The sequence below is a fragment of the Fusarium graminearum genome, chromosome 3 (assembly GCF_000240135.3).
Source record: "Fusarium graminearum PH-1 chromosome 3, whole genome shotgun sequence".
NCBI lineage: Eukaryota > Fungi > Ascomycota > Sordariomycetes > Hypocreales > Nectriaceae > Fusarium > Fusarium graminearum.
Genome location: NC_026476.1, coordinates 6,276,103 through 6,294,082, shown reverse-complemented (window position 1 = coordinate 6,294,082; position 17,980 = coordinate 6,276,103). Strand labels below are relative to the sequence as shown.

Here is a 17,980-nt window from a genome sequence, read left to right as displayed (position 1 = left end):
TGAGGTTATCCCCATAGGCTCTAGAGACGTCCAGGAAGCACAAGAAGCACAAGAAGCGAAATCAACATGTCAGTTTATGCAATCTAGACCAGACTCTTAGGTTATTTATTTTCATATCCTTTATAAAGCTTAGACACCTCTCTTTCTGCTACCTGGTTCTAGACATGCTGTTCTCTGAATGGAGAATAGGAACATGCACTAAAACGATTTGTCAAGTCACATCATGTTTTGGGCATGGCTCCTGAGACTCACTTTACACCCACCACATGGCACTTTCAGGTAAACGTCAAAGATTCCGGTAAAAACATATATTCGTAGCGATTGGGTATTGTAGCCATCCATCATCATCCAGAGTTCCAGTCCTCATTAAGCGCTCACCTGAGCAAACAAAGGGTATCCTTGAGAATAGCAAGCACAAAGCTACACCACCTTATTCCACCGCCACCTTGTCCAAAGAATAGAAGAGTAAAATACATACACTGAAGTTACAAAATACCAAAAGAAGTGGTAGCGAGTTGTCGAGACGGGTATCAGAGAGTAGCGTTGGGGAAAAAGCAAAAATGGGCCAGGCTAACTAGTTGAGTTGGGAGGTTGACGCCGGGGTATAGCGCTGATGAAGACGAGAAGAGAGCAGTCGGAACGATGCTTTCGGAATCAAGTAGACCAGGCTAAATCCCGAAACGGGAAACCCTCAAGCGTTAGCCAACCATCACCTCAAAATTGAAAGGCACGATGGGAGAGCATCTGCATCTAGATGTTCTCCACAACGCGGGCGTTCATAGCCTGTTGGAAACCTGGGTCCTGACCTCCAAAGTCTTGCTGTCCGCCAAAGTTGTTGCCACTGGACTCGCCAGTTTCGTTGGTCAGGGCGGCATTGAGGGCGCCGCCCATGCTCTGGCTTGCACCAGGCAGAAAGATGACCTTGCTGTTGGCGGACTTGGCCATCGCCTGCATAGCCTCGAGGTATCGGATCTGCATGGCAGGAGCCGAGCTCAAGATGTCGGCAGCCTGTCGCATGAGTTTGGCGGATTCAACCTGGAAACTGGTTAGCAATGTGTGAGACTCATGATGATGTGAATGTTTACCTCGGCCTTGGCAGCGATGATCTTGCTTTCACCGATACGCTTGCTCTGAGCAGCCATGGAGAGAGACTCCTGCAACTCCTGACTGAAAACGATATCCTTGATGAGCATACTCTCAACCTGAACACCCCATCCGGCAGCGACATCCTCGATGATTTCTCCAATTGACTGAGCAATCTCCTCACGACGTTCAATGACATCCTGAAGGACGCGAGCACCGACAACATGACGGAGAGTGGTCTGAGTACGCTCCATAAGAGCTTGCTTAACGTTGTTGATACCGAAAGCAGCCTTGTGAGGAGAGACAATGTGGTAGTAGATGACGGAGGTCAGGCGAAGGGTAACGTTGTCCTTGGTCATGCAGATCTGCTCTGGAACCTCGGTGGTCTGAATCTTGACATCGATCTGAAGAAGTCTCTCGCTGAGAGGGTTGATTTTGACCAGACCAGGATCGACAGCCTTGTAGAACTTTCCAAACTTGGTGACAAGACCAACGTTGCCCTGGTGGACTTCCTTGTAAGGGTTGGGACAGATGATGCAGCAGGGAATAGCGCCCATGGTTCCGACGATACCTCCGAGAACGTTCACTGGATTTGTAAGTTACTGGTTTCATGGGAATAGTATATGTGGTACTTACTCATGCCTCCGTACCAGTCGTTGTCACCGGCCTCCTGTTCAACAACAGTGGCATACTTGCGCTGGAGGTCTTCCTTCTTGGGGGGCACAACAGTCATCTTGTTCTGGGAGATGAAGCCTCCATTGCCTTCGGTGGAAGCATGTGTATGCTCGGTTGTGTGCTCGGGATCATATGCGGGAGCGGGAGCCTTTGAGTTGGCGGTTGAGCTTCCGCCGTTGATCATGCCCTCAGTGGACGACATGTTGAATTGTGTTTGTTGTGTTTAGTCGGGAAGGATGTTTAATACTGAGTAGTGTTGGTTGTTGCTGATCAAGAAAGTTGCGTGATACTGAGAAGATCAGATGTTTTTGAAGATCAAATGTTTTGATGACTTGGTTGGTATGAGTATCAGAGACAAAGTGTTTCGAGATTTGGGGCGGGGGAAGGGAGATATTTAATCTGGTCGGGTCAACTCTTGACCACCCTCCTTCGTTTCGATTGAATTGGAATTGAATTGGTTCTTACAAACGCCAAGGGCGTGAGGTGACGTCTGTCAACCTTGTTGGCAGTAACACCGGACCCGACACAACCTAAGCTTCCTTCCCTTGTTGCGCAGCACAGCTCGCTCCTGTACCGCACCAGCAACCAGCAACCAGCAACCAGCAGGTGACACGGTTGAGTTGGGGAAGGAGTGATCTTCTCCCCCATATTGTGGAGTCCATATGGCATGCTAACCCTTGGCGATAGTCATCTATTGGCTAGATGGACCAGGGATTTGCAGGGTGCAAGGCTTGGGCTTGCCGCTAACAAGCTGCACGAGAAAGTGGTTTTGTGATAAACTTCCAATCCACGGAAATACGGCCAACACGAAGCAACATGAATTATCAGATTAGCAACTTGTCTAACAAGTATTCGCACCCTCGATCGATACCCATATCTTAACCTCTACGAGCATACAAGCAAACTCGCCTGGCTACTAAGCATCAGCCACTTCCTGTGGAAATAGCACGGCTTAGCTCGAGTCCATGATATGGCCAAGCCTTTTGGTCGCTCGGTTTGTCGCAAACCCGGCAACGATGCGCGCTGGCCAAGTAGTGTAGGCTCTGCATTACAACACTGAGCACTCCTAGCGGCTTCGACAATCACGATACTACAGCTATTCTGCCCCGCAAGTGCCTCCTCTCTAGTCTCTTCATTCTTCTCGTTCTGTGTTACCGCTGGCACCATCGAAAGCTTCACAGGGATGGCGCACTAGGTCAGGACCTAGAGGCAAATAGCATGTGCCTACATCTCAACTCAGCCTCTTTGGCGGCAACGGCGTCGGAAGGGTCACGATACTTTGGCTAACGGCTGTCTTTTCGCCCCATTGCAGTTGGTTTCCATGACCCTTGGACTTGTTGCTCACGGAGACTCGGCAGAGCTACTGCATGATCTCAACCAATAAGAATTCGAGCGCATTCTGTACTTTACGCACAAAACAGAGCTCTAGGGTCATGGACGCGATGCCAGACGTGTTATTTCATTGGTCAAAGGACGTATGATCTGACGGAGTGCCTGAGTGCACCGCCTCTTGTCAATTCACAAATGCCCACTTGTCATTGTTTGTCATGGCCTTTGACTTGGCTACTGTATGCCGGGATGACATGACATGACTGATGGTCAGCCATGCATAAGCTCTATCTGGATCTGGAAATGACCGGGAGCTGTCTGCCGAGCGATGATGTTGTTGGGGCGGACAGAGTTCTAGAATGCTTCTCAGCTTTAATACAGTATCGCATGTTGGACGTAGAACAGTGCCTCAATCCATCTTGCCACATGGGGATGCAAATCAACTAGCCACTGGCTGACTAGATATTGAGTCGCTGGGTTGACCCAGAAGAAAGCAACTGAGCCTCAATTTCTACTCCACAAGGCAGAAGAATACAGACCGCTTATCTCAAAGAGTTATCAGACGAAAGTCAACAAATAACAACTCTACAAGATCATTGGAACTCAGCCTCTACACAGCCCGATCATTGTTTGGTACAGAACCCCGGAGCCGAGATCTTCGGCCCCATGCATGTCTGTTTGATCACGTCTTTAAAACTCGGGCAAGTGATCGCCATGATACTGCAGCAATGAAGGAATCGGCATTGAAATTTCCTAGATTAAACACCTCTGCAGGCTTCACAGGTTCACTCGACTTTTCCAGAAGACTGCCTAATCCGCTGTTAACGACGATCGCATCCTTCCATGAACACAGCCACCGAGAAGGATTGGCAAGTTTCCACTGATAAGTATCATGTAAGAATCTCAGGATTCAGCATTATTATTGTGAAACTGAAAAGACAATGCTGAGCCTTCACAGCCCAGGGCATCCTGCTCTGGAGAAAAGCATGGTGAAGCGCTATCGGCTCCAAAGCCAAAACGTGCAGGGTAACCGGCGTTGACACAAATTGCTGGCGAGTACAAGTGCAGTCATCAAGCACTCTTATTAAAATAAAAAATATCCCTTGTTATCAGTTGAAATCTATCTCCTGTTCCAATTGCTTGTTGAATAAATTGAATAGCCCAGCCCAGCGTCTGCTATCAAGTACGATCTACGTCCAGTTTGCGCATTGGGGCTGTTGAAGACAGAGTTTGAAGCTCACCCACTTTGCCACAGCATTCAAGACAACTGTGTTATTCGCCTACAGCCTCGATACAATGGCGAAGTATTGCACTAATTCTTCGATATAGACGAGATAAACAATCCTTTCTGATTCCAGCGCTCGCAAAAACGATTGTCAAGGATACAGGAGCTCTGTTAGACGTTCGGTTTTCAACAGCAACTAAAGCATCCCCTGTGGCTTAGTTGGCTAAAGCGTCCGACTGTTACTTGCAGACAATCGGGAGATCGGAAGTTCGAGCCTTCCCGGGGGAGTTGCCTTTTGCCAGTTGTGTCTTTTGCTGACTTGAGCTCTGCACTTGACTTTTTGACTTGTCTTCCTCTTTGTGACTGCCATTGAGTCGTTGACTCGTGATAAAGTAGCTCGTGCTATTGTGTACTGGCTGGGCAGGTATTTGCCAAGAGGGTAATTCAATTCTTCTTTTTCCTTCATGCCTCATTCTCGGGTTGTCTAAAGGAGGTACCACATGTAGACAAGCTGGAGTCATGGCACAATCACACGGATTCTCAGGCAAGTGGATGTATAGTTAATTCAAGACTTGGTAAAACAGTATTCGCTTTCATCTATTATTTTAGAAAAGACACGTTGGACCAACTCAATTGCACCAGTGTCCAGGCTGGTTGGTTCAATGTTCATAACATCAACGTCAACGCCTCAATTGTTATACAGGACCTTACCAACCTCTGCTAGCTCTTCACTCTATCCTTTTACAACTCACTGAATCGATAGCTTCAACTACAACCGCTAGTATCACCGCTTAGGTGTCGTGAAAAATCACGCACATCAACATAGACACCAACTTGACAGCGGCCATCATCGAATCAACTCATCCCCTGTGGCTTAGTTGGCTAAAGCGTCCGACTGTTACTTGCAGACAATCGGGAGATCGGAAGTTCGAGCCTTCCCGGGGGAGAGATCTTCTCTCCGAGATATCTTTTTGATGTTGTGGATATTTTTTATGCTAGACACGGTTGGAACTATGCCCCACTAGGGCTCACTTGGTGAGCTGGGATCATGAAACTGGTTGAGTGACATCGAGTGAACGAGGTTGGTTTCAGTGGGTGACAAGATATAAGTAGTCTGGAGGCTGTATATGCCGATAACCCGTGGCCTTGATATCTGGATGTAGTTTTGGTGAAATGTTGAAGGGCATCGTCACTAATACCAGAACTCTTTAAATAATCGCCAAAAGTGTGTCTCATTAGATCACAACTGAATATCCTCGTATCGTATACCTATTTCTCCGCCTTGAGAGACTCAATTGTCTTTCGGAGGCGTCCGTCTCTTAACCCATAATCTAAGAGAGCTCCATGGCTGCACCGAAGCCACGCCCTTGACAATCGATGGCGAAGGCCAGCTTTCGCTTCCCGCGGGCTGGAGATCGTACAGCGAAATAAAGACCGAGACGTACATGAGGACCTTTCTCAAAGTGAATTCCGAGTCGTCGCACATGGTCAATGTTCCGTCTGAAGAACTGTTAGTACTTGGTCTATATGGGGGAAATCGGACATACCTGATGCTTTGACGGTGTACGGATCAACCTTCTGTGTCTTGACTCCCTTCTTATCCACGGTATCCTCAAGATATCGTCCGGCTTGCCAAATCTTGGAGTCGGTAAAACATCTGGGATCAGAGTGATGAAGATTGTTAATGACATGAGCAAACGTTCCCTTCTTCAGGACGAAGCTGTCCTCCTTGTCCTTAAGGGTGAAATCCTCCTTCAAGTACCTCGCAGACCACCCTCCGCCGTAGAGCCTCAATGTTTCGAGGTACACGCCTTGAAGTAAAGGACACTTGGTTAACAGTCCTTCCAAGTCAAGCTTCTTGATTTGAGGAGGAATCCAGACGGCGCCTCCGAAATCATGATTGGGCTGGACAATTTGGACACATGGGGTGATTTGTTCGCGGATCTGCGATAGAAGAACGGGGTCCTGATACAGTTCGAAAAGAGACCATGAGACGAGCGAGGTAGTTTGGACAGTCGTGCTCCAGAGAAGGGAAACATCGAATGCAGCGCGCACATCAGAAGACAAGCCGTGCTTTCGATAAACTTCGGCTCTGGCGCGAACAAGAGGGCTGACTGTGTGAAAGTCTTGCCATTTCTGCCCGGGCTCTTCACCACTTAGAAATGTTTCAAATTCATCATGGAACTCTCGCATAAAAGTGAGCAATCTTCCAAGAGCAATTCTGGCCCGCTGGGAGGTGGGGAAAGGGGCCCAGACAGGAACGCCCATGGCCAACGAGTGGAAGCCATTGTTGAAAATCCAGAGGTGAGGCCAGATGTCGGGATAGGCCTCGACAAAGTCTGTACCAAAGACGGAAATTGTGGCGGTTCTGGCGATGAAGGTCTTGATAAGCTCGAAGAAGTCGACAGCCATGATGTTCTCGTCTTTGATGTCCTCCAAAAGCTCTGCATTGGCCAGTCTCTCCCAGTCCATCTGGTCGGTAGAGTAGCAGTTGAAGGAGATCACATCAGCGGCGTTGTCATCCAGATCTCGGAGGGTAGCTTTGGCTAGATCATCCAGATGAGAACCGCTCAGATGCTCCTTTGTAACCTGATAGACTTCCCCAGCAGCCTTGTCATAAGCTGCAAGGTCCTTCTTGGAGAGACCAAAATTGGTCATCATGATATGCCGCGTGATAAACTCCTTGTCGGCGACAGAGTCTGGCTGCTCAAGCAGACGAGCAGCGAGAGAAGGACGAAAGACAAAAGAGTGAATGCTCTGGAATAGTCGAACGGAGAATACACCCTGACCATATCGATTTCTGAAGCGCGTCAAGGCGGCAGAAGGATTGAGAAATATACGCGGAGCGTGGCCAAAGAGAGGGATCCAGAAAGGTGCAAGAGGAGGTGTCTTTGAACCATCTTTTCTGACTGATGAAGGACTGCCGGTGAAGAGTCTCGTTGTGATGAAGAGGACTATGGTTGTGACGAGGATGGCTTGTAGGGGATAGCGCTGGGCGTGGGGAATGAGGTTCTCATTGAGGTAAGCCCGGAGAGCCTCGAGGCTATCCATAATGGGCGACAGTAAAGAAAATAGCTATAGAAGATTTATGCTGGAAATATATGGATGTAGTATGTTGTGAAGCTGAGGTAATCTGTCAATTTTGTTGTTCAAGTGCAAAGCTCGAGCTTGTATGGACCAGACCCGCCCTGTGCTGACTGGCGTAACGCTGTAAGGCTGTGCACTGTAGTTGGAGTGTTGCAGTGGATGGTGCAGCTCAGTGTAGGGGTCACTAGCCTTGAGTTGTTATTATCTTTGTATAATACGAACAGGCAAGATAGTTCAAGTTGCAAAATACAAGAAAAATACCCCTACTATTGAATGAATTGATAAAACATGCTCTAGCAAATATGCTCTTGTATATGATATATCCGCGATGCCTGCTGCAAGATGTTTCTCCACCTCTTCTAAACACAATGCATGGTATCTATGAATAAACAATTCCCGACCTCGGGTTAGACGCTCAAAGTAGAGATATATATCAAAGTAAAACTCTCCAAAACCAATTCCCCTTTGGCAGTCGAGTAGGGTCAAGGTCACGTATGGCAGGGCTTGCTGAAACGACGGCACCCAAGAATTGTTGAGTCGCAAGATAGTTCTTTGTCATTGATCTGAACCTTGAACAACCTGTTTCCGAGATAATATTGCTGATACCTGACTCATAGATACGGAAGCAAACTGTATTTCCGTCAAATCGACTTGGTCTCTGGGTAATGGCACAACACAGGAAGCCAATATCGTACTTATGGCCTCAAATCGCGCCCATGGCTCTATCCCACCAACCTTCTTTGACCTTCTAGAGAATTTTGACTTCAAAAATGCACCATATAATGGATCTTCTATCATACGTGTATCGTGGATTATTTTCAGAAGAAAGCTTATCGGAAGGTTGACTTGAGGCGAGGGCCTGGGTAACACGAGTATATAACCCGCCAACTTTCCCACAAATTCCAAGTGTCAACTCAACTCATCTCATTATGCATTTCTCTACACTCTGCACACCTAGACTGAGTCGGAAGTTCAAAAGCCTTTCGATACCTACAGAGAGAAGATGGGTCTATGTGGGCACCTGGGGGAAGTCAATCGATGAAAAGCAAACTAGCAGCGCAATGATGAAATCTAAACGCTGCATACTCCGTAGGTTTAGAGAAACTGAGCCTTTTAGAAGCTGGATACGAGAAGTTCAAGTGGACTCTTTCGAATTGTCTTTGCTTATTTATTATTTGTTTTGTCGCCTCGTTTTGTTTTGTCTTGAATATCGATACCCAGCCTGAGTCCAGGCGCAACATGCTATTTATACACTCCGATACAAGACTCCTTTTCTTATTTTAATATGTTTTCAAATATTTCACAGAATGTAGCCATTTATGAAAGCAATATTGATGATATATTTTACATGCCTGCATAATATTGACAATATTGATCAAACTGAATCCTGGTATACACACCTTCCAACTGCGATCATCGGCTGCCTCAGGCCTCAATTGGTTGCATCATTTAGCTAGCACATTATGTGAGCTTCATCATTAGTCTACCCTCGTGCTTATTATAAACCCTTTGGGTTGCCAGACACCTTCTTGGTCAACTATATTAACCTGCCGGACTGCAGCCAGATATTCCTTCCCAAGGGCAGGTTCCTGGTAGCTCCGGTACCTTGTTGTCCCTCTTCTCTATTGTCTAGTCTGGGTAGCTCCCCGCCATCCCACCAACCCAAGACATCCCATGATGAGCTCGCGTTGAGCCCCAAACCCAACATGATCCCTCAATTGCTTCAGCGCTCATCGAGGGCATGTCCCCGGTACAATCCAGCGCTCTACCGACTATCTACAACCTCTCAGCAGCGACCTGGTCTAACCCAGACCTTCTGGACCTCTGCCCCGCGTCGCGAACAGCCTCGGACACCCACAGACTCGAAACCCACGACTACGAAACCATCGGCCGTGTTTCCCGCAAACAAGAAAGCCACGAAACAAAATGATCCTCTTGTGACGGTCGAAAAGTCTGCTCCAGAGCAGCGCAAGGCTGACTGGGCTATCATGAAAGAGATGACTCGCTATTTGTGGCCGAAGGATGACTGGGGTACCAAGCTCCGAGTCAGTCTCGCTGTTTCTCTGTTGATTGGCGCAAAAGTCCTCAATGTTCAAGTTCCATTCTACTTCAAGAGCATTGTAGACTCTATGAACATTGATGTTGCCGCTGTGGGAGGTACTGCGACGACAGTTGCCGGTGCCATGATCCTAGCATATGGCGCATCTCGAATTGGCGCAACAGTATTCCAGGAACTGCGAAATGCTGTTTTTGCTTCTGTCGCACAAAACGCTATTAGAAAAGTTGCCTGTAATGTCTTTGATCACCTGTTGCGACTCGATCTTACATTCCATCTCTCCAAGCAAACCGGTGGGTTGACGAGGGCTCTCGATCGCGGTACCAAGGGAATCAGCTTTATTCTATCCAGCATGGTTTTTCATGTCTTACCAACTGCTCTTGAAATCAGCATGGTTTGCGGAATTCTCACTTACAACTATGGCGCCAAATTTGCTGCTCTCACCGTTTTGACAATGGTCAGCTACACGGCATTCACTATCTGGACAACTGCTTGGCGAACAAAGTTCCGAAGACAAGCCAATGCGGCAGACAACAAGGCTTCTACCGTGGCGGTGGACTCACTCATTAACTACGAGGCTGTCAAGTACTTCAACAACGAAAAGTTCGAGGTTGCGAGATACGATAAGGCTCTTGGACAGTATGAGAAGAACTCCATTAAAGTTGCGACATCTCTGGCCCTTCTCAACAGTGGACAAAACATCATCTTCTCCTCGGCCCTTACTGGGATGATGTACCTTGCCGCCAATGGTGTGGCTGAGGGTACTTTGACGGTCGGTGACCTGGTCATGGTCAACCAGCTTGTTTTCCAACTCTCAGTCCCTCTCAACTTCCTTGGATCCGTCTACCGTGAACTTCGACAGTCTCTACTGGATATGGAGACTCTGTTCAACCTCCAAAAGGTCAACGCCAACATCAAGGAGAAGGCTGGTGCGAAGCCTCTGGTTCTCTCCAAGGGCGGCGAGATTAAGTTTGAGAACGTCAACTTTGCCTACCACCCTAACCGCCCTATCCTCCGTGATCTGTCCTTGACGATTCCTGCTGGAAAGAAGGTCGCTGTTGTCGGCCCCAGCGGATGTGGAAAGTCTACTCTGTTGCGTCTCTTGTTCCGATCCTATGATGTCCAGGGTGGTCGAGTCTTGATTGATGACCAAGATATTCGTGATGTCGACCTCGAGTCTCTGCGTCGCTCTATCGGTGTTGTCCCCCAGGATACCCCTCTATTCAACGATACAGTTGAGCACAACATCCGATATGGTTCTATCAACGCTACTCACGAAGAAGTCGTGGCTGTCGCCAAGCGTGCCCATGTCCACAACACCATCCAGTCTTTCCCTGACGGCTACGAGACCAAGGTCGGTGAGCGAGGACTCATGATTTCCGGTGGCGAGAAGCAGCGCCTTGCTGTCAGCCGCATCCTGCTCAAGGACCCTCCTCTGCTATTCTTCGACGAGGCTACTAGTGCCTTGGATACTCACACCGAGCAAGCCCTTATGATGAACATCAACAGCATTCTTCGCGAAAGGGGACGAACAAGCGTCTTTGTCGCTCATCGTCTGCGTACGATTTTTGATTCTGATCTTATTATTGTCCTCAAGGAGGGACATGTGGCGGAGATGGGTACACACCGGGAGTTGATTGACCGTGATGGTGTTTATGCTGAGTTGTGGAGTGGTAAGTCAATGTTCTTCAGTTACGATTTCTTATGCTAACCTTTCTTTTAGCCCAAGAAACAATGTTTGGAGAAGACGGAAAAGAGAAGAGCGAGGAAGAGAATGACGAACAGAAGAAGAACTAAGAAAAGGAGTATTTATTATGGCTATAGAGGGACGGTGTCTTAACTGGCCACTGGTGTGGTAGACATTGCAGACACTTGAATATTATCATCGTACAATATCTATCCTTGGGCGCGATGAATGCACAGAAGAGGAATGTCATATATGTTGGAATAAAGCAGAACTAGTTGGTGGCGGAGACAAGAAAAGGGTTCACCGAAAGACTACTTGCCAGTCATATCGTGGGCTGCAGCCAACCTTGTTATTCGCCTGATGCCGTCAAACTTGTGTAACGGGTCTTCAGACGAGTCTGATATGTTGGGAGGGGATGTCGTCTGGCTTGACTGAGCCATGCTTCTCGAATGGCAGGCCTTGAATATAGGGTCAAAACTAAGACCCGGTGCTTCGGAGGTGACGGGATTGGTGCTTTGTTCGTCTTGATCGCGTATTGGGGACCTATCTAATCCAACGTTAGCGTACAGTATTACCAGACAAAGGGCTCTACTTTATAAGTTCAGGATGACAAAGACGGCATCTCTTTCGAGTAGATCGAGAGGTCCCAGGAGTCCGCAAGGTAAAATAGATTCAACAGCCCATCCGGACTTCTTCAGACGAGCCACACGCTTCTAGTTCAGTGTATCACAGCTGGCCACCGAAGCAGGATTCATGCGATGGAAATGGCGAGATGGAGACGGAATCGCAGACTGTAACTAGTTCGCTTCTTTGACCAAGCGCCCGTGGCCGAATTGGATCTTGAATAGGAGTCTTTTTCGAGAGAGAGGATGGTTTGAGTTTCGCCTCCATAAGAATCAAGGCTCCTGGATGAATTTTGGACTACACATAGGGAAGTTTGATTGCATGCTCCCAAATGACCTAGATGTAGGGGCCACTGTGATGTTAGCATGGAAATGACTTTATGGCAGCCCTGAAATAACACAACCTACCAGGAGAATCAGCGAGAAAGACTCAAGGCTTGTTTTAAGTACCCACGAGCTCGGAATTGGCTACAATGGCTTGGTAGACCTACGCCACCAGATCCCCGGTTGATATTGAGAAGGCCGACTGCGTTTAAGCTGAAGCTCCTGGCCGAGATGCCACCAAATGGGCACCTCTACTCCTTGTAGATATCCTTGCGTCGTTGTGACTTTCGTAGTCAAGTCTGCAACACAGAGCCTAGTGACATTGTTTCTGCATTCTGCCCGAGCCATGGCCAGCCCTGGATAGAGGCTGATCAATGTCGCCTCCCATCTTAGAAGTAACTAACTGACAGCCGGGACGATACCAATGGTAACACTGGCGGTCTAATGTAGATGCGTCTAATGGCAGCTGATCAGCATGATGTCTGTAGACCCTCTGATCAATACTTACCTTTTATTTGGTAAAGAGAACCTCCCTTTGCTGCTGGTGCTAGCATTGTTGGGGCCGTTCCTTGCTTGGGTCGGGAAGATGTCCATCAGTTGTGATTTTCCTGTCGCACATCCCCTCTCAGCCTCAATTTGCTTTTACCCACAAAGGGAGCTGTGGTGTAAATCAACCGAATATTATTGCCAGTACGTCTGTTCCTGGGCATTACCGCCCGATCCTGTCCCCATCGCGTTCGATCGAAAGGCCGTGTCTTCCAAGGGCATCTTGCCTGACAATAGTCACCAAGCAATCATGGGCACAGCTAGCATCTTGCAACTCTCCTATCGGATTTCCTTGACCTTTTTGCCGATTTGTTGAGTTTGCGGCATCCTCTGGTTTCTAAATATTGACCAGCCTGTAACCTTAACTGGTCGGCTCAAAGCTACCTGCAGCAAAGTCGCGATAACCATCAATTCCGCTCTGATCAACCAACAGCCGCATGTTGAATTTGCATTAGCTGCGCTTCACTGAGACGATCTTCCTTTATTCTCCGTGTCTATGCGGACTAGGTCAGTAAGCGCCACTACTTTCGACGGCAATACTAGTGACTAACAGTAACTTGACACGAGTCAACCCCAGGGGAGCATAGATGCTTCGTATACACGGTGTCGACACGCATCAGAGGAGCGCTCGGCACGGACTTCAGACTCGGACCCTGGGACTTCACACGTCATAGCTGCTCGTTGCATAAGGCTGTTCCCGAGGCCACTGGAGGGGAACAAGGAGATATTTCGGTATGATGTCGGAGTAAATAAAATGGGGCGGTCGAGAGAAAGAGGAAGGACAGATGAGAGTAAATAGAGAAGATGTTATATTTTAGAGTAGGATAAAGCGGTGTCTAGATGGTCGACTTGAGTAGATGTTGAATGTAGGAGGGCGCTTTGGCTTTCCTAACAGACCGCTTCTAGACCCAGACCAAAGCCATTGCGTGTGTTCAAATGGATGTGTAATTTAATCACGATTTAGAAGTATTTTACAGATATTGGTCATAATCGAGGATTTATCCTCTTTATTATGATCCTTTTATCCGCTTTGTTCTCTTCTTGTCCTGGGTGAAAGGAAGTTGAGGCCACCAAAACGGGCCTTTTCTCGATGTTCCGGAATTTCAATGTTGTTCCAAAACCACAACAGTATGAAAGAACCACAGTGTTAAAATCATTCAGACTACCAAAACATATTCAATATTATATGAAATACAGATTCAAAACTAGTCAAAGAATACGAGCCTAATAGACAAATACCTACATGATTGATCCTTCAGTCGACGTTTACAGCGTACTATAGGGTAGCCTTGCTGGTGACGGATATCCTGTATCAGAACCTTAAGTCTAACTTTAAAGAAACAGGGATCAGTTTACCCAAACTTGATTTTGGACATATAAATATCCCAGGAAGCCCTTCTGAGCATCCAATTAGTTGATTAATTTGATCCAAAGTCAGACATCATTCTGGCTGCAATTTACCCCATGTTCTTCTGGCCCCACGTAGTATAAAGTGCACTGTCACTAAAAGTTGCCATGTAAGCAAGCAACACCTCACCAAAAGTCTCCCCAATTACAGACTCAACATTACACAACCTCTGTGTCGTCCAGCATTTGTTACTATATAAATCATGAAAATACTCCTACATTCTCACTTCCCAGCGGGCCACGCATACCCAATGCAAGCCGTGGCCCAATCCCTCGTCCGTCGAGGCCACCAAGTAGTATGGCTCACCAGCGCCGACAACGAAGTCCGCGTTCGAGCAGTGGGAGCCACCTTTGTCGCCACAGAAGCCATTGCAACTGTTGATGAGCCCCTAATAAACAACAACGAGACTGGAATCCTCGACAAGATGTACAACCGTCTAGAGATTCGACTGCTCGCTCAAGTGAGCGATTATCGTCGGGTATTGCGGGGCGGCTTTAAACCAGATCTGCTGCTGGTCGACGTGATGCCATACGGGGCGAGAGCTATGTACGATCTGGGCGAGATCCCTACTTATGCGACTCTGGGCGTGATCCCAATGTACATGTCCAGCTGGGGAGCTCCGCAGTCCGTATCCGGGGAGAGTCCTTCGACGTCGTTGCTGTGGTTGATCTGGAACTTCCTGCATCATCTCATCAGCCAATGGATTCTCTTGCCATATCTTTTGAGGCCCGTGATAAACGCCCAAAGACAAATACTGGGACTGGAGAACTTGCCGTTTGGTGAACCCATCGAGTCTTTCACCTATAGCCCCTTTCTTCACATCCAAGCGTCGTCTCCCTCGCTGGAGTTCAAGCTACTCCCCAAGCCAGAAGAGCAGAAGAAGCACACGAAATTCGTTGGACCGACAGTCACCCAGATCCAGACCGACTATGTCCAATTGCCTCCTCAATGGGATGAAATTGTCGCTCACCCTCGTGTTGTCGGCATCACACAAGGAACACTGGCCATGGATCCGACATCGTTGATCATTCCAGCCATCGAAGCTCTGTCGAACGACCCTCAACTTCTCTTGGTGGTGGCAACGCCTCATGTAGAAGAGGTAACATCCAGAGTAGGAGACCTACCAAACGTACGATACGTCAAATGGATTCCATACCACCTCTTCCTACCGCAACTCTGTCTCCTCATAACCAATGGTGGTTATGGAAGCATAACGCAAGCGCTCTCCCATAAAGTCCCCCTGATATGCGCGGGGCAATCAGAAGACAAGAAGGATACGTCTGCTCGTGTCGACTGGGCTGGGGCAGGCATCGATTTGAAGACAGATACCCCTTCGGCGGAGCAAGTTCGGAAGGCGGCGAGAAAGATATTGTGCGATAAAGGATATGTCGAGAGAGCGGGACGCTTGGGCGACGAACTAAACGAGCTCGGAGGCGCGGACAAAGCTTCGGAGCTTTTGGAGAGCTTGGTGGAATCTAAAGCGAGACAATAGGTTAGCAAAGGGTTTTGTTGTTGGATGATAGTAAGAGGAGATGCATATACCACCTTGGAAACGATTGATGCCATCTAAACGATCAAACTGTACTAGGAAGTAGATATTGGACAGGGAGCAGGGTTATAGCGGCATTTTACAGAAGAACCGAGTTTGATTCTTTCTAATAGCTAAGTGTAGTTACTTGTGCCGTTCCAAATCCATACATAATAGATCGAGCCATCGACGATAGTCCATGCCCCTGAGGCCAGTACATGACAAAAAAGACGCGCCAAGACTCTTTTCGAGAGTATCTGCTAGATAGCAGAAGAGCGTTTGGTAACCACCAAACCAGATGCGGTTTACAAATTTGTGATACAGCAAAGATCTAGATACTGTTAGTGATACTGTAATAGGAGAGGTTGTCGTTCGTAACGCACCAGGTACATGCGAGGACACATTGATGAATGTACTTCGGGAGAGATTCTTTCGCAAGTCCAAGAGAGTCGGTGGGATCCTGAAAGGTCAGAACAATGGTCTTGGGGTTGTACTACCCAAAGAACAAGCTGTAGAGTATGCTTACCAGGGAGACATCCCCAATTCCTCCAAAACCGCGCTTGCAAGGCAATATAATAAATCTCTGTAGCCGATGAGTTCGGCAAGGTATTCCGAATATTAATCCTCTGATTTCAAGGAAGAAGATCTGGAGATGTGCCATGATTCGGGACTAACCAAAAGATGACGAAGTCTTGCGAAACTACTAGTCAACGATGCCAGCCTCTGTCAGCGCTTGGCATGGTTCTTGTCGCTAGGGCTTCAACGAAAATTAGAAGCGAGGTCCAATGTGAAGCATCCTCATGGTAGGGAGAATATGGCGGCTTCTTTGGTTGGTACCACAGAGCCAGACCTCGTTGATTACAATGTAGTTGTCCTGTAGTATTAGGACCCAGCGTTGCGCGATTACGAACAAGACCCAGTAGACGAAGAAGGCATCCCAACCTGCCAGATGCATGAAGCAGCGACGATCCTCCTTAAGGACGAGCACTAGCCTGAAAGACATTGCGATCTAGCTGGAAGGTCGCGACAGTTGGAGAGCGATGATGTTGATTTGACGGCTGAGAGTTGTAATAGGAACTGCAGAGATTCGCGTAGAGATGATTCCAGTAGAGACAGTTTAATAGAGAGAACGCGAACTGGAAAGCTATGGTGGTGTTAGAATGCACTGTTCACTGTTCGGAATCCGAACAAGGGAGAACTGACCTGAACAGATATTCTGACGAGAACAACGGAGAAAGAAATATGTCCAGAACAACAGTAACAAAGAAATCGATACGATACTAGATTTTGGCGGTGGTTTAAACGGGTACGAGGGAAGAAAACAGAAAACCAGAGAGTGTTGCGTGGGCCTTAGCAGTTGTCCATGCGTGCAGAAGCGCGAGAACTGCCCGTCTGAAAAGCAAACACCAGAGCAGACAGCACAATTTCCGACGCTCGACAAGAAGAAATACACGAGAATAGACCAAAATAATATTGTATTATTATGTCCAACATGGCTATCAAAAATATACTGTATTCTACTACGCACCGACCGACCTATGGATGATGATCTACGATGCCACCCCGAATCGCAACACGATCGAAACCCGACGAAACAATGAAGAATACGACCGATAAGAAATAAACACGATATTCGAAACTGGCCAACAGGACCTAGTAGCGATGATATAAACGAGTGACACGGGAAGCGATGTAGAACCTTGGGTCAATAATTTCTGGAGAACGCGAGGCGTGTCGAGTCGGAACTCCAGCCTTTACTATCACAACGTCTTAAGGACAGTAGAAAACCACGACTGTCGCCTGTGTTGGACTTCGGCTCTGTGCTACGGATAGTAGGGGGCGACAAGAATACATAATATCATCGCCCACAAAGGATGTGGCATTACGAGATCATCACACGATACAAGACACGACGAAAAGATGGCAAATAGCAGAATGTAATTAATATCTACGGCAATAACTACATGCTTTACCATACGTCGACCATGATCATGCACTGCTCCAACAACATCCACAAACATAACACCCCACCAAGTCCAGCCCACCAAGACAGGTCGACATCCACAGATCACAGGCATCAACGTCAAGCAAATTTCTTCTTCAAGTCCCGGCACAAGGCCAAGAGCTCAATGAAAAAGGAGGGGGGTTTGAGATCAAAAATTGGGTTGCCGTCCTGCTGAGGCAGGGTCACACAGAAGTCCATGGGAAGGGACAACATGCTTCGCAGTCCTTGGACTTCTTGATCTCTAAGGACCACCGGTCAATCAGTTACGAGGAAGGAAAAGAAAGAAAGGTGCTGGTGGGAGGAGGAGAAGTCGTTTATATAGACGGACTGGCCAGGGCGGTGAGCTCCAGCTGATCTGCCGTTCTGAGCTCCCCTCCAGCTGCCGGTCGATCCTCCCCCCCTGT

General features: G+C 47.9%; 4 protein-coding genes and 2 non-coding genes across 6 annotated transcripts; 4 read left to right on the top strand and 2 right to left on the bottom strand.

The window, feature by feature from the left end:
- Positions 1 to 314: 314 nt before the first annotated feature.
- FGSG_10909 (uncharacterized protein) lies at positions 315 to 2,338 on the bottom strand. Its single transcript, XM_011327169.1, has 3 exons — positions 1,720 to 2,338; positions 1,086 to 1,669; positions 315 to 1,035 (listed from the first exon to the last, which is right to left on the bottom strand). Exons 1-3 carry the CDS (start codon positions 1,958 to 1,960, stop codon positions 751 to 753), a joined length of 1,110 nt encoding a protein of 369 aa, XP_011325471.1. The 5' UTR covers positions 1,961 to 2,338; the 3' UTR covers positions 315 to 750.
- A 2,178-nt stretch (positions 2,339 to 4,516) lies between these two features.
- FGSG_20781 lies at positions 4,517 to 4,600 on the top strand. The gene has a single exon. It is a non-coding gene; the product is annotated as a tRNA-Asn (tRNA).
- A 575-nt stretch (positions 4,601 to 5,175) lies between these two features.
- Positions 5,176 to 5,259, top strand: FGSG_20780. Its single transcript has one exon. It is a non-coding gene; the product is annotated as a tRNA-Asn (tRNA).
- Positions 5,260 to 5,603: 344 nt separating this feature from the next.
- FGSG_10910 (uncharacterized protein) lies at positions 5,604 to 7,363 on the bottom strand (the record flags this gene model as incomplete). The annotated part of the gene is made up of 2 exons (XM_011327168.1): positions 5,604 to 5,812; positions 5,860 to 7,363. The coding sequence occupies 2 exons, from the start codon at positions 7,361 to 7,363 to the stop codon at positions 5,604 to 5,606; spliced, it is 1,713 nt and encodes a 570-aa protein (XP_011325470.1).
- A 1,742-nt stretch (positions 7,364 to 9,105) lies between these two features.
- On the top strand, positions 9,106 to 11,252 carry FGSG_10911 (iron-sulfur clusters transporter ATM1; the record flags this gene model as incomplete). The annotated part of the gene is made up of 2 exons (XM_011327167.1): positions 9,106 to 11,128; positions 11,179 to 11,252. 2 exons carry the CDS (start codon positions 9,106 to 9,108, stop codon positions 11,250 to 11,252), a joined length of 2,097 nt encoding a protein of 698 aa, XP_011325469.1.
- Positions 11,253 to 14,293: 3,041 nt separating this feature from the next.
- FGSG_10912 (uncharacterized protein) lies at positions 14,294 to 15,535 on the top strand (the record flags this gene model as incomplete). Its single annotated transcript, XM_011327166.1, has 1 exon — positions 14,294 to 15,535. The coding sequence occupies one exon, from the start codon at positions 14,294 to 14,296 to the stop codon at positions 15,533 to 15,535; it is 1,242 nt and encodes a 413-aa protein (XP_011325468.1).
- Positions 15,536 to 17,980: the final 2,445 nt, after the last annotated feature.